Genomic DNA, 16,704 nt, shown 5'->3' with positions numbered 1-16,704 from the left:
GTGTGGAGTTTGCACATTCTCTGCGTGGGTTTCCTCCGAGTGCTCCCGTTTCCTCCCACAGTCCAAAGATGTGCGGGTTAAGTTGACTGGCCATGCTAAATTGCCCCTTAGTGTCCTGGGATGTGTAGGTTACAGTAAATACCTGGGATTACAGGATAGGGTCTGGGTGGGATTGTCGTCATGCAGGCATGACAGGGCGAATGGTCTCCTTCTGCACTGTCAGATTCCAGTGGATCTACCCGCCACACCACTCCCCTCACCTCCACGTCACTTAAGTCGGCTAGTCTTCTTCCCCTCAGGTCTTTCTGAACAACACATTCTGGAAAACTAAAGAGTTTATTAGAAAGCTGTGCTACCATTCAACACTCGTCAAGAATACTACTGGCATTCACACAGTTAGAGCCAAACTGTGTGAGTACTTTTTCTCCACTGGATTAACGTATGGGGGCAGAAAGCCAGGCAGTCTTGCCAGGGTGTAAAGAAAAGGAAATCAATCTCGTCAACAACATGACAGTGGCAGAGATGGAACACAGAGCCAATAGATCATGACATAATCCACTTGCTCACAGACAACTGTTTGCGTTGTGTCTTGCTTGATTGTAATTCCTCCCTCAATCTAGCTTTGGCTGAACTTGCAGGCAAAATAATCATTCTGTTCAAAGCCACAGACAATAAAGACAAACACAAAAGCAACTGTGACTAAAAACATAAACTCGAGGGAACGGGGGAAGGTTTGGATGCATCATCAAATACCATAGAATCCCCACAGTGCAGGAGGCAGCTATTTGGCCCATTGAATCTGTACCACCCACAATCCCACACAGGCCCTAATCCAGTAACCTGCATCTATCCTGCTAATCCCCCGGACACTAAGGGGCAATTTAGCACGGCCAATCAATCTAACCCGCACATCTTTGGATTATGGGAGGAAACCTCTGCAGACATGGGGAGAACATGCAAACTCCACACAGACAACGACCTGAGGTTGGAACCGAATCAGGGTCCCTAGCGCTGTGAGGCAGTAGTGCTATCCACTGTGCCACCCAAATGGTTTATGATGATGCAGTCTGCAGGTCATCCAGCTCACACTCCATAGTGGGAGTAGCTGCCTTTTCTCCCCCTCTATTGTTATGCATGCTTATATCTCAGTCTTCCAAAACATTAGCTTAGTTATTTTTCACAGGTGTCTACTTCCAGTACATGCTGCTCTCACTTGAGAGAAAAAAGTGGCCTGAGTGGAGGCCAATTGGAATTCCATGGAAAAATATTGTTTTCTGTGTGCTGTACAGACAAAGCACATCATTCATAGACTAGATAGGGGAGGAGGAGAGGGTGCAGATGTAGTAGCATTGTTAGGGAATTTAAAAGAGTCAGAGTACATTTTTAAAAGCACAGAAAGAGTAAAAAGTAGAATGGGAGGTTAGACTGAGGACAGCTCAGAAGAAGTCACCAAGCCTCAGTGCCATTTTGAAATTGCAGTTAGCCTGCCTCCCCAGCAGAGGCCAGCACGGTGGCACAGTGGTTAGCACCGCTACCTCACATCATTAGGGATCCGGGTTCGATTCCCGGCTTGGATCACCGTCTGTGTGGAGTTTGCATGTTCTCCCCGTGTCTGCGTGCGTTTCCTCTGGGTGCTCTGGTTTCCAGCCACAGCCCAAAGATGTGCAGATTAGGTGGACTGGCCATGCTAAATTGTCCCTTAGCGCGAGGGGGACCAGCTAGGGTAAGTGCATGGGATTTTGGAGATAGGGCCTGGGTGGGATTGTGGTCGGTGCAAACTCGATGGGCCAAATGGCCTCCTTCTGCACTGTAGAGATTCTATGATTCAGCTCACTCAACACAGACAGAACACCAGAATCTGGAACCATCGTGTCCAGAATATTCAGAGACGCCTTACTCACTGAGGAGGTCCAATTAACAAACCCATCAGATGGGAACTTTCTCCAAACCTTAATCCTTACACAAAGTCGATTGAGGCACCACAGAAAATAGTCCACATCAAAAAAATACTTATTTCTCAGAAGCTGGACTGGGAAGGTACATTGTAACCAACACCTTTGTTCTTGTCCCATTGCACATGGCTGGCTTTAACTTCACCAAAACACTATGGGCAGAAATCGCCACTACACCCAAAACAGGATAATGGGCACAATGCACCAGACAATAAACCTTGCATTTACAGAACAGTTTACAGACAACGAAGGATTTCTGAATTGCAACTACTGTCATAGCAGAGGAAACGTGTCAATCGATTTACACAATTTGCAACTTGAACTTGAGTTCGCACTGTTGCCTCTCAGTGCCAGGGACCCAGTTTCAATTCCTGGCTTGGGTCACTGTGTGGGGTTTGCATGTTCTCCCCATGTCTGTGTGGGTTTCTTCCAGGTGCTCTGGTTTCCTCCCACACGCCAAAGATGTGCGACTTTGGTAGACTGGCCATGCTAAATTGCCCTAGTGTCAGGGGGACTAGCTGGGGTAAATGCATGGGGTTATGTGGATAGGTGGGATTGTGGTGGGTGCAGACTTGATGGGCTGAATGGCCTACTTCTGCACTGCAGGATTCTATGAAGGGTGAGAGGGCTAGTCCACTGGACCATTGCTGACAGTGACAGAGTGGGCAATCATATGCTTTGGAAGTAATTCCAGAACTACCTCCAACCATCTCCCAGCCATCAACTCTGTCTATTCTTCCCGTTGCCTTGGAAAAGCAGCCAGCAAAATTAAGGACCCCACATATCCCGGACATTCTCTCTTCCACATTCTTCCGTCAAGAAAAAGGTACAAAAGTCTGAGGTCACGTACCTACCGACTCAAGAAGCGTTTCTTCCTTGCTGTCATCAGACTTTTGAATGGACCTTCCTTGCATTAAGTTGATCTTTCTCTACACCCTAACTATGACTGGAACACTACATTCTGCACCCTCTCCTTTCCTTCTCCCCTCTGTACTCCATGAACAGTATGCCCTGTCTGTACAGCACGCAAAAAACAGCACTTTTCACCGTATACTAATACATGAGACAACAATAAATCAAATCAAATCAATACACGCTTGGTGAAGTTCACTGCCACAATACACAATGTGGGCTACAACATGGATGCTGTGATGGGACAAGTCACATTCTGTATCCAAAGGTCAACAGCAGAATCTTTTCAAAAGCTTCAGTGAACGAAGGTCCAAATCACACAGAGGTTTCCGTAATACAGCGTTCGGAGCGCCCTCACAGGCTTTTGGTTTTTAAATGCAGGAAAATTACAAAGCAGTGAAAATTATAGTTTTTATTTTTTGTTGAAATAGCTATTATGTGTAGAATTGACTGGAAAAAGATCTTACTAACCATGTGCTTCCACATCATATTCCTCTCCCTCCTCATCATCCTCCTCAAAATCATTCTCTGAGTCAGTGTCATCTGGGTCAGGGTGCAGGGCCTGGCAGTCACACATTGCCGTGAACATCGGCTCCACTGTGAAGGAACAGTTAAAGAAAAAGCTTGCATTTATATAGTGCCTTTCACCACCTCAGGACATTTCAAAGAGCTTTACAGCCAATAGGGTATTTTTGATCTACAGTCACTGAATCGTTACAGTGCAGAAGGAGGCCATTCAGCCCACTGTGTCTGCACTGGCTCTCCAAATGAGCATTAAGGCTCTAGTCTAATGATCGGCTTAGAGGCCTGTTCCTGTGCTGTACTTTTTTTTGTTCTTTACCTTGAGTCACTGCACGTTAGTTACTGCCAAAACGCAGGAAGCACGGTTGCCAATTTACACACAGCAAACTCCTGCCTACACTGACCAGATAATGCTTTGGCAATGTGAGTTAATGGATAAATGCTGCCCGGAACCCCCTGACTACTTCAATAGTGATGGGCGACAGGATGTGGTTTAATGGCTCGTTCAAGTTATCAGTTTCACTGGATTCACTCATCCTGCACTCAAAGTCTAACAGATTCCTGAAGGGCGAGGTGGGGAAGGGCAGGTTGGTAATGTATACGAGTTGTGATATGATACTGTGCTTTTAAGAAGTGTATTTATATCATGTTTCCTTTGAGGGGTATGTTTAAAATTCAGCTCTGTTTCACACGGTGCTAATTTGTCTGGGCACCAGGCAGCTCACATGCTGAGGATGCAGGCTGATGACTGACTTTAGTTGGGGATGTGTTTGTTTTAATCTGAGTCAATGCATTTTTGTTTATTCCGTTTCCCCCCCGGGTTTTAGAGTAGGATTTTGCTTACGTTGATTGAGAGAATCATGTGCTTAAGGGGAGAAGCTCAGCTTACAGGAAAAAGCAAGCCAAAACAGAAAACGTTGGAAAACCTCAGCAGATCTGGCAGCATCTGTAAGTTGAGAAAAGAGCTGACATTGAGTCCAGATGATCCTTTGTCAAAGCTAAAAGGCACAGAAAGTGGGAGATATTTGTACTGCTGGGGGGGAGTGTGAGAGAGAGAGAGAGAGAGAGAGAGAGAGAGAGAGAAAAAAAGATGAGTCATAGCCACAGAAACCAGGGGAAAAGACTGCTAATAGCTGTTCACAGACAGAATAAAAAGTATGAATGGCCAAATGGCAGAGAAGCTGTAAGTGGTGATAGATGGAGATGTGGGGAAGGAGGAGGAGGAGAAGGAGGAGGAGGAGAAGGAGGAGGAGGAGGAGAAGGAGGAGGGGGAGAAGGAGGAGGGGGAGAAGGAGGAGGGGGAGAAGGAGGAGGGGGAGAAGGAGGAGGGGGAGAAGGAGGAGGGGGAGAAGGAGGAGGGGGAGAAGGAGGAGGGGGAGAAGGAGGGGGAGAAGGAGGGGGAGAAAATGTAGAAAAGAGGTACGATGTAGAAAAGGGGAAGTGTGGGGGAGAAAACGTAAGGAAAAGGGGATGAAGTAGGGAGAAGGAAAGAGTATGGTGGGGGAGGGAAGAAAAATGAATAAAGACCATAAAGAAATAAAAGATAGAAAACAGTAATAAATTAAGTAAAAAAGAATAGAATGAAAACAAAGAGGGCTGATTTGCCTTTCCCTTACCCTTATCTTTTCTCCCCCGCTTTCCCTTTTCTACATTCTACCTCTGTCCCATTCCCCCTTCCAAAACATCTCCATCTGTCACAACTTACAGCTTCTCTGCCGTTTGGCCATTCACACCCTTTATTCTCTCTGTGGACAGCCATTAGCAGTCTTTTCTCTGGTTTCTGCGGCTATGACTAATCTTTCATTCCCTCCCCTGCAGTATAAATATCTCCTACTTTTTATGTCTTTTAGCTTTGACAAAATGTCATCTGGACTCGAAACAACAGCTCTTTTCTCTCCTTACAGATGCTGCCAGACCTGCTGAGATTTTCCAGCATTTTCTCTTTTGGTTTCAGATTCCAGAATCCGCAGTAATTTGCTTTTATCCAGGGAAAAGTAGGCTGGGTTCTGAAAGAGGCAAGAGATGTCTCTGTCTCGCTAGAGGCTGTTTGGGACCTGCTAGGGGAAAATAGGGCTCTCTCTCCAGAGGTGTTCTGGAGGCTCAAGGACTGCCAAGCCTGCGTGTTGATAACTGATTCTGAAGAGGAGTTTAAATCTATATGAGGAATATTGCTTGAATTGGAACTAATAGAGATAGGTTAGCAGTTAAGAGGCCGCAGCTGGAGTACTGTGTGCAGTTTTGGGCGCCGCACCTGCGCAAGGATATTTTGGCCCTGGAGGGAGTGCAGAGGAGGTTTACTAGGCTGATACCGGAGTTGAGGGGATTGAGCTATGAGGAGAGGCTGAATAAACTAGGCTTGTACTCGTTAGAGTTTAGAAGAATGAGGGGAGATCTCATTGAGACGTATAAGATGATGAATGGGATGGATAGGATAGAGGTGGAGAGACTCTTCCCGCTCAAAAAAGACAGTAGGACTAGGGGGCACAGCCTCAAGATAAAGGGGAGGCGGTTTAGAACGGAGTTGAGGAGGAACTTCTTCACTCAAAGGGTGGTGAATCTCTGGAATTCTCTGCCCGTTGAAGTGGTGGAGGCTGCCTCGCTAAATATTTTTAAGAAGCGGGTTGATGGGTTCTTGATAAGAGAGGGGATTAAGGGTTATGGGGAGAGGGCGGGAAAGTGGAACTGAGCCACAACAGATCAGCCATGATCTTATTGAATGGCGGGGCAGGCTCGAAGGGCTAGATGGCCTACTCCTGCTCCTATTTCTTATGTTCTTATGTTCTTAAGAAGCATATCTTGTCATGTTAAAGATTTAAATTTGTAAAAGTTGAGCTAATTCGTTATAGTTAAACTGTATTGTTAAATAAAATTTGTTTTGATAAAAGCTCCCTAGCGTTTCAATAGAATCATACCAGGAGTGAAATATCTTATCCTCACGCATTAGGCTGACGGGTGGCAAATGGAGTTTAATACATAAAAGTGTGAAGTGATTCACTTTGGAAGGAGTAACAGGAATACAGAATACGGGACTAATGGTAAGATACTTGGTAATGTGGATGAGCAGAGAGGTCTTGGTGTCCATGTACGTAGATCCCTGAAAGTTGGCACCCATGTTGATAGGGTTAAGAAGGTGCACGGTGTGTTAGCTTTTATTGGTAGAGGGATTGAGTTTCGGAGCCATGAGGTCATGTTGCAGCTGTACAAAACTCTGGTGCTGTCGCACTTGGAGTATTGCACACAGTTCTGGTCGCCGCATTATAGGAAGGACGTGGAAGCATTGGAAAGGGTGCAGAGGAGATCTGCCAGGAAGTTGCCTGGCATGGTGGGAAGGTCTTATGAGGAAAAGCTGAGGGACTTGAAGCTGTTTTCATTAGACAGAAGTTGGTTAAGAGGTGACTTAGAGGCATATAAGATAATCAGACGATTAGGTAGGGTGGATAGTGAAAGCCTTTTTCCTTGGATGGAGATGGCTAGCCCAAGCGGTTTAAATTGAGGGATGATAGAAATAGGACAGATGTCAGAGGTAAATTCTTTACTCAGAGTAGTAAGGGCGTGGAATACCCAGCCTGCGACAGTAGTGGACTCCCCAACATTAAAGGCATTTAAATGGTCATTGGATAAACATATGGATGATATTGGAATAGTGTAGGTTAGATGGGCTTTAGATCGGTTTCACAGGTCAGCGAAACATTGAGGGCCGAAGGGCCTGTACTGCACTGTAATATTCTATGTTCTAATGCCAAAACAGAAAAACTGTTGGGATCTAGTCGAGCATCATTACATCAGGCTTTCTGATCTGTACCTTAATAGTTGGATGAAATAAAAAGTTAATCTCTGGAAGTGAACTGCAAACATAAAAACCTCTGTGTTAATGAAGTTTTATTTTCCAATAGCCCTGCAGAGAATTCGAGAAGTGGTTTCACTGCTTCAGTAGTCTCACAGTTATTCACGCTCTGTGAGAACAGTACAGAATTTTTTTTTTGTCAGCCAACATAAAATGCCCAGCGGGCTCTGATGTGCAATCCTCTCGGTGTTCCCTCTGGAATACTAAGGCAATTCTATTGTCCCAGACGATGTGCTGCTCAGAGCTAAAGCTGCAGTCAAGTCGGGCCAGCAGCCATGATCCTGATTACATACAGCTAGAGAGCTCCACCAATTAGCATAAAACCCACAGGATGACGCCTGGAATGGGAGACCATAGTTATCAGGAGAAACTTCAGTCACTGAGACAACACCTCACTACACTCCACGAAACTGCAGCTCAGTGGGCAGCATTCTTGCTGTCGGGGTAGAAGGTCGTGGGTTCAAGTCCTACTCCAAAGACTAATCCAGGCTGACACTTGAGGGAAAATTTTCCCATCTCGCCCACCACAGGAATCGTAGCAGGTTGGGGGGAACAGTCCATGCAAAGATCTGTTGACTTTGGGCGCGATTTTCCAGTTTTGGGGCGAGCGCGGCTGGGAAATCCCACCTTTCCAGTGCAGTACTGAGAAAGTATGTCACTGTCAGAGGTGCTGTCATTTTGGACGAGGTGATTCAACAGTGGTTCTGCCTGCCCTCTCACATGAGTTTAAAAGATCCACAGCATTATTAAAAGATCAGAGGGTGTTGCCCTTTATCCCTTTAACAATACCCGGAGGCAGATTACCTGGTTATTTAGCTCACTGTGCTTTGTGAAACTAGTGCTGTGCACAAACTGGCTGCTGCCTCTGCCAAGTTAAGGACCATCAGTACACTTTAAAACTATTTAATTGCCCATGAAATTCTTTGGGATGACCCCAGTATATGAAAGGAGCTCAGTAAATCCAATTTCTTTGTAATAGTTTCTTATTACTTTAAAAAAATGTCTTAATGTAGTGAACCCATGAAGATTGCTCTGTCTGGCTCTGGAGCCAGCAGACATCAATTTAAAATGGTAGCCCCAGGCAAGAAGGATGAACGGGAATTTTAAGTGGAAGATTGAAGGACAGAATGCTTTGCTGCTGTGTCTCATTAAGGCAGATACCACAGCATCTTTTAAGGAAAATGAAATTGAAATGTAAAGCAGAGGTACAGTTCTTCAGGAGAAAGGATGATAGAGTGATTAGTTTCTCCATTAAAGAGCAAGTAGAGACACAATTGGCTAAAGGTATTTAAAACAGTCAACATGACTCACAAATGCATATTGGAAAAGTTAAAGGCCAAGCTGATCACAACAGTAGGGCAGAGGTGGGGAGAGCTGGTTCACATTCTGGACGTCTCCTCCACATAAAGTGACTGACACAAGGAATGGATGTCCTGCTAGGACTGTAGACAAACTGGTACTCACAGGCTGTTTTATCCACTGGCACAAATCGAACTTCTGTGATTGGATCACTGTCATCGTCATCCTCCCCCTCCTCTCCATCAGGGACCTTTTCATCCATATTTGTTTCTTTACATTCCTCGGCTTGTATGCAAAGATAGCATTGTTATTTCAGCAAAAGTATCACTGTCGAGCAGTATTTGTTTTAAAAACCAAAAAATAAAAAGTCAAATAGAAAAAGCTGGAATCCACTCAGCAGGCCAGGCACCATCTGTGAAGAGAGGAAGGTAAGGTTAATGCTTTAGGTTGATGACCTTTCGTCAGAACCGCGCAAGGTTATCGACCTGAAACATTAACTCTAGCTTCTGCTTCTTTTTTTTTGTAAATACGTTTAGCCAGCAAATAAAAGGTGTTGTTGTGATGGTCAAGTTCCATCAGGGCTGCCCACATTTTTTTCTATTCACTCATAGGACATGGGCGCCAGAGGCTGGCTAGTATTTATTCCTCATCCCTAGTTGCCCTTGGAGGGCAGCTGAGAGCCAGCCGTATTGCTGTGGCTCTGGAGTCACATGTAGGTCAGACCGGGTAAAGAAGGCAGATTTCCTTCCCTAAAGGACATCAGTGAACCAGGTGGGTTTTTCTGAGAATTGACAATGGTTTCACGAACATCATAGATTTTTAATTCCAGATTGTTTTTTTATTGAATTCAAATTGCATAATCTGCTGTACTGGGATTTGAACGCGGGTCCCCAGAACATTAGCTAAATTTCTGGATTAACAATCCAGCGATAATACCAATTTGCCATCGCCTTCCCAATCTTTGTTGCTCTTAGGATACATATCATGGAACTGCAAAGAAAGATTTGATATAGCTCCTTTCATGAGCTCAAGATGCCTTGATGTCTCCAAGTGTTTTCCAGTCAATGAATCACTTCTAACATACAGTCACTGTTGCAAAGTGGTAAACTTGGCAGCCAGTTTGCACATAGCATTTCCCCACAAACAGCAGTTCTGGTTCACTAATGCTCTTTAGGGAAGGAAATCTGCCAACCTTATCTGGTCTGGCCTACATGTGACTTCAGAGCCACAGCAATGCAGATTACTTATTTTAGCTGCACTCTAAGATGGTCTAGTAAGCTCGAGGGCAATTAGGGATGGACAATAAATGCTGGCCTTACTAGTGACAGCCACATCCTCTGAAAAATGTGACATGATAAAGGGCAGGAGGTGCTCGGTTTAATGCCTCACCTGAATTACAGAATATCCAACTATGTGATAATTTGCTTACTTATTCTGTGAAGATGGACTTGAACACAATGTTCTCACCTGCAGGCAAGAGAGCTACCGCTGAGTCACAGCTGACACTCGCGTTCTAATGCTAACAGATCCTGTATTGGATTATCTGATTTAGAATTTACTCACCAGTAAGGTACTAATGTCAAGAATAGTCCTCCAGGCTCATTAGATTCTATCGGGATCATTGAACAAGTGAGCGAAATGAACTTGAATGAAACCAAGCTGCTTGCATTTCAGGAGTCAGATTGTTACGGAGTTCAATAATCACATGTCAGCATAGAAACAGAGATTGGACACTGTTGGGCTAGATAGACTGAAGGCCTTTCCCTGCATGAGCTATGCTATGAAATGATTGGATAGCAGGGGGACAGATGAGTGACATAAGCTTTGATGTCCTCAGTCGAACAGTGTGGTAAATCTACTTGCTGCAGGTACCGGAATACTGCCACTAAACTCCATAAATGGCAAATGCTTTCGAGAGCCAAGGGGAAGTAGGCAAAACAGGACCCCCACACCCCCACCTCACTTAACTCCCCAGTTTAAAAAAAATGAAAGGACACAAGCCTCACCTCCTAGCTTGGCATTCACCATCACATACAAGTGCTCCTGTGGATAAACAGTGGCATCTCGGGACACGGCATGTAAACTGATGGTCGGATATTCCAAGGAGAATCCCATTCCAGATCCATCAAACCAAGACAGTCGGCTGAAAATCAGAACAAGGTAAAACTTTGAGAAGGCTGGCAGACAGTTTTAAAAAAATAATCTTGAAATATGGTCCTTGCTGTTTCTAAGGTTATCCTACATCACAGGTAATCAGCTAAAAAGTGGACAGCAAATACAAGAAGCAAACTTTCCCTCAGAGAGAAACTAGCAAAATGTTCAAAATCAAGTGCTGGTGTTTACACTGATATGGTCAATCGAATTCTATCTTTATTACAAGCCTATAACCAATGTTTTTGGGATCACACTCTGTGGAAACATGAGAATGGAACATCAGTAATTTTTCCCATAGGGCCAATTAATCCCTACAAGGTAACACTTACAAAAACATATACTCGCTACATGCTCCACAGTCTGTACAATTACAGAGGCATGCAAAAACCCACAACCAGGAAAATATTGTGCAGACATATTACAAGGCACACACAGATAATTGCACTATTGTGCTCAATCTATCGGTATTCTGCCTCTTATGAATCATATTAGAAAGGACCTCTTTAATGCTCCTTTTTGCTACAGGTTCCAGAGGACTGGAACATCCATGGTGTTCCATTCCATCCATGGTGGAAGACTGTAATATCAACAACTTTTCTTTAATTGCATACTTAATGCAGTAAAACACCTTACTTAAGTTCCTTCAGAAAAATGTAATCAGGAGATAAACTGACAAAGGAATCAACATTAGGACACGTGGCCAAAAGCTTGGTTACAGATAGGTTTAAAGGAACATACTAAAGGATGAGACAGATAAATGAAGATGAAGAGGTTTTGGCAGGTAAGGTTTATAAGTTTTAAAGTTTATTTATTAGTGTCACAGGTAGGCTTACATTAACACCGCAATGAAGTTACTGTGAAAATCCCCTAGTTGCCACACTCAGTGCCTGTTTGGGCACACAGAGGGAGAATTTAGCACGGCCAATGCATCTAACCAGCATGTCTTTTGGACTGTAGGATGAAACGGGAGCACCCGGAAGAAATCCACACAGAAACAGGGAGAACATGCAGACTCTGCACAGACAGTGACCCAAGCCAGGCATCGAACCTGGGTCCATGGCACTGTGAGGCAGCAATGCTAACCACTGTGCCACTATGCTATCCCTACCATCATGCCACCCCAATAACTGCACAGCTTAGGAGTCGCACAGCTAAAGACACAATGACGTGGTGAATAAAGTCAGCAATGCACAATTGCCAGCAGAATTGAAGGAACACAGACATCTCAGATGTCTTTCAAAGGGAAAGGAAAAGCGAGGTCAGGACGGTGGTGGATGGGGGAATTGAAAACAAGGACGGGACAGAGTCAATAAACTTCATTGGGCACAGGGATGAAGAGAGGACTGGATACAAGTTAGGATACGAACATAAACAGAAAATCTCAACAGGTCTGACAGCACGTGTGGAGAGAGAATAGAGCCAATGTTTCCAGTCTGGATGACCCTTTGTCACAGCCTAGCTGTATTCTCTCCACAGATGCTGTCAGATCTTGTTCCAGTATTTTCCGTTTTCATTTCTGATTATTTTAGGATAACTCCATTCGGCTGTGCATTCTAAATGCTAACCATTCATCCAGTGAAATAGCCTTTTGTCATGTCATCTCTGATTCTTTTCCTAGTCACCTTAGGCATGAAGCCTCTGGTTCAGTTTGGGGTGAACATAAGCTTATATAGGGTGTAAATTGGGAGGATGGTCAGGAGAACCTGTTTCAATTAGCTCCTGGTCCACCAATACTTGCATTTTAAATTGGTCACTTCCCAGCCCCTTCTTGGCAAACGGATCAAATCAAATTAAAACCAGTGAAATTAAACAGAACGCACATTTATCACCCAGGGTAGCACCCTTCACTCTGAGTCAGAAGGTTGAGAGTTCAAGTCTCACTCAGGGCTTGAACAGAAAATCTAGGCTGGCATTCCAGTGCAGTGGGGAGAGAGTGCCGCACTGTCAGAGGTGCTGCAATTTGCATGAGCCGTTAAACTGAGGCCCCATCTGTGTAAGAGTAAGGGAGTTAGTCCCACTAACCTTATTGAGTTTTTTGAGAAAGTGACCAAAGAGGTGGATGGGGGTAAGGCAGTGGACGTGGTGTATATGGATTTTAGTAAGGCGTTTGATAAGGTTCACCATGGTAGGCTTCTGCAGAAAATGCAGATGTATGGGATTGGGGGTGATCTAGGGAATTGGATCAGGAATTGGCTAGCGGATAGGAGACAGAGGGTGGTGGTTGATGGTAAATATTCATCATGGAGTTCGGTTTCGAGTGGTGTGCCTCAGGGATCTGTTTTGGGGCCACTGCTGTTTGTAATTTTTATTAATGATCTGGATGAGGGTATAGTTGGGTGGATTAGTAAGTTTGCTGATGACACCAAAGTCGGAGGTGTGGTAGATAGTGATGAAGGGTGTCATAGTTTGCAGGAAGACTTAGACAGGTTGCAGAGCTGGGCCGAGAGGTGGCGGATGGAGTTTAATGCGGAGAAGTGTGAGGTAATTCACTTTGGTAGGAATAACAGATGTGTCGAGTATAGGGCTAACGGGAGGACTTTGAATAGTGTGGATGAGCAGAGGGATCTAGGTGTATGTGTACATAGATCCCTGAAAGTTGGGAGTCAAGTAGATAAGGTTGTTAAGAAGGCATACGGTGTCTTGGCGTTTATTGGTAGGGGGATTGAATTTAGGAGTCGCAGCGTCATGTTGCAACTGTACACAACTCTGGTGCGGCCGCACTTGGAGTACTGTGTGCAGTTCTGGTCCCCACATTATAGGAAGGATGTGGAGGCTTTGGAGAGGGTGCAGAGGAGGTTTACCAGGATGTTGCCTGGTATGGAGGGGAGGTCCTGTGAGGAGAGGCTGAGGGATTTGGGGTTGTTTTCGCTGGAAAGAAGGCAGCCAAGAGGGGATCTTATTGAAACATATAAGATGATTAGAGGTTTAGATAGGGTGGATAGTAATAGCCTTTTTCCTCTGATGGAGAAATCTAGCACGAGGGGGCATGGCTTTAAATTAAGGGGTGGTAGTTATAGGACGGATGTCAGGGGTAGGTTCTTTACCCAGAGGGTGGTGAGGGATTGGAATGCCCTGCCTGCTGCAGTTGTAAATGCGCCTAGTTTGGGGGCGTTTAAGAGATCCGTGGATAGGTTTATGGACGAGAAGGGATTGGTTTAGATTAGTGGGTCATTGTTTTGTAACTGGTCGGCGCAACATCGTGGGCCGAAGGGCCTGTTCTGCGCTGTAATGTTCTATGTTCTATTAACCTGGCCGCGAACAATGTCACAAAAACAGATGATGTTGAAAAGCAAATTGCTGTTTGCGGCAGCTTGCTTTATGCTAACGGGCAGTTGTATCTCTCAGTTTCCGCACTTACGACATTCAACATATCATTCAAAATGGACCAATAATATAGGATCGAAGGTGCGACAAAAAGAAAAAGCGTAGGTTCCACTCGGTCTGCAAAGACCTCACAACCCAGCGTCCTGACTGAATCTTCTCTCTCACCCTTTTCAACTATCCAGCATGATCGTGCATTAGCTGCTCTACATCATGTTCCTTTTATAGAAGTCCTTGGTAACATATACAATGTCCATATTTTGTCATGAATGCGGATGTTGCAAGAGTTTCGATTTCATTAAGTCACACTGTGCTATTGATTTCAAGCCATTGATGGAGAGTTGCTGACAACAGGTCACCATCCAGCAATGCAAGCGTTTCAATCCCAGTGACGATGGTTTTTGTACTTTGGGATGCGGAGGTTCAAGAGCGGTCACAGAAAAGCTTTTACTAGAATGGTTGCAAAGAGGGATTAGTTACGTGGTTGGGCTGGAGAAGCTGGGGTTGTCCTTGTTAAAGTTGTGGTGGTTAAGGGGAGGTTCAGATCACAACATTTACAATCATTAAGAGTTTAGAATACAGAGTCAATCAGGAAACCACTTCCACCCACCAAAAACCAGAGGCTTTATGTCTAAGATGACTAGGAAAAGAATCAGAGGTGACACGAGGAAAGACTATTTCATGGGATGAACGGTTAGCATTTAGAGTGCACAGCCAAATGCAGTTGAGGACACAGGTTCAATAGCAGCTTCTGAACAGAGATGGATAAATACCTAAAGGAGCAAAAATCACAATGTTATGGAGCAAGAAACTGTACTGGCTGAGCTGCCTGGATTGATCAGGGGATAAATACTCGGCAAGCTTATGAGCCACACAGAGCAAGATCGTGGTAGTTTTGTCCCCTAGCTGGTGGATCAGTACTTCAACTAGACAAAGAAAGAGGAGAAAAGAGAAATCAGTCCATATTCCTGTCAACTGCTGGCTGGTTGGCTAAAAGGCATCATAGAATCCCTGCAGTGCAAAATGCCATTCAGCCCATAGTCTGCACGGTCTCTCCTGAGACAGTGTCTTACCCAGGCCCTCTCCCCGACTCTATACCCATAACCTCGCATTCACCAAGTTTAACACCACCTCCCCCCCCTCAGCTTGCACATCCCGGGATACAAAGGGACAATGTAGCATGACCAATCCACCTAACCTGCACATCTTTGGACTGTGGGAAGAAACCGGAGCACCCGGAGGAAACCCATGCAAGTACAGTGAGGATGTGCAGATTCCACACATACAATTACCCAAGGCTGGAATTTAACCCGAGTTCCTGCCCCTGTGAGGCAGCAGTGCTAATCACTGTGCCACCTATAGAAATTGGTTTAACAAGGAAACATCTTATAATTTCAATTGCAAAACTAAACGAATACATATCTGAAAACAGTGGACACTGGTCAAAAACAAGTGACACGGTGTGCAACAGCAAGTTTATACTCTGCACACCAGACCCACTTCTGGTCACCAAGACACAAGACTTTCAAATCTCTCTCAGAAAGACAAACCAATGTTACAACATCAGAAAAATGAGCTTGGAAGCAAAGTCGCAAAACTTAGGTTTTATCGCTTCTTAAGGAGGTGACATACAACTCTAAATGGCAAATTATTTACTCAAGCCACGGGAATAAAACAGATAGGGGTTTAAACTAGTTCACACGAAGAACGTCCTACACATGGAAAGTGCTCCTCAGGAAGTAGAAACAAAATTCTGGAATAAGATGATGTATAACATACATATTAGGGCAGCACGGTGACACAGTGGTTAGCCTTGCTGTCTCAGCACCAGTGACCCCCGTTTGATTCCCGGCTTGGGTCACTGCCTGTGTGGAGTTTGCACGTTCTCCCTGTGTTTACTTTGGGTGCTCCGGATTCTTTGCACAGTCCAAAGATGTGAGAGTTAGGTGGATTGGCCAGGCTAAATTGCCCTTGAGTGTCGGGGGACTCGCTGGGTAAATACGTGCGGTTACGGGGATAAGGCCTGGGTGGGATTGCGGTCGATGCAGACTCGATGGGCTGAATGGCCGTCTCCTGCACTGCAGGGATTCTATAAACCGGGCATGAATGTACTCTGTGATCTTCTCGCCATCTCGTTAAATCATCAGCAGGGTGTGTGGCACTAGGGCCTGAGTCAAAAAACTGTAGATTTAGACACCTGAGCACAAAAATCTAGACTGACACTCCAGTGCAGTATTCAGGGAGTGCTACACTGTCTGAGGTGCCACCTTTAGAATGAGAGTAGCTCGGCCTATTAGACTAATTGTATATTATGGGAACTTACTCCAGGAACCTGGCCAACTGATTCCTCAGCCAACATCATTTAAACAGGTTGCTTGGGACATTACCAAATCATTGCTTCAGGGCATTTGATGTGTACAGATTGGCTGTTGCATTTCCTAAACACTTCACAGCAACCACACTGCAAAATTACTTCATTAAGATGCTTCTAGGACATTGAGGTTGTGAAAGACGCTATATAAATGCAGTGATTTTTCTTTCTCAGCTGAGCGCCCCAAAATTCTAGCAGTTTTTTTCCAAACACCTTGAAAGAGCAGTACGTGCCGTACGATTCACGTTATTACTGTTCCCTGCTCCAGGTGCTACTTCTGTCTGTGTACACTCAGAATATTCTCAAATTCCTCGTGGACATGCACCCAG

The 16,704-nt window shown here is 44.9% G+C and overlaps 1 protein-coding gene across 1 annotated transcript in view; it reads right to left on the bottom strand.

Moving 5' to 3' along the window:
• clns1a (chloride channel, nucleotide-sensitive, 1A) overlaps positions 1 to 16,704 on the bottom strand; it is a 44,730-nt gene that overhangs the window by 20,849 nt on the left and 7,177 nt on the right. The window contains exons 2-4 of the mRNA XM_080197671.1: positions 10,536 to 10,672; positions 8,695 to 8,814; positions 3,336 to 3,461 (exon numbers count right to left, since the gene is read on the bottom strand). Of these exons, the coding sequence (XP_080053797.1) occupies positions 3,336 to 3,461; positions 8,695 to 8,814; positions 10,536 to 10,672 (383 nt within the window). The remainder of the gene's footprint in view (positions 1 to 3,335; positions 3,462 to 8,694; positions 8,815 to 10,535; positions 10,673 to 16,704) is intronic.

Source organism: Carcharhinus amblyrhynchos, chromosome 10 (assembly GCF_965287045.1).
Source record: "Carcharhinus amblyrhynchos chromosome 10, sCarAmb.v2.hapA, whole genome shotgun sequence".
NCBI lineage: Eukaryota > Metazoa > Chordata > Chondrichthyes > Carcharhiniformes > Carcharhinidae > Carcharhinus > Carcharhinus amblyrhynchos.
Note: the sequence above shows the minus strand (reverse complement) of the source record. Positions and strands in the feature narration are given on the sequence as shown.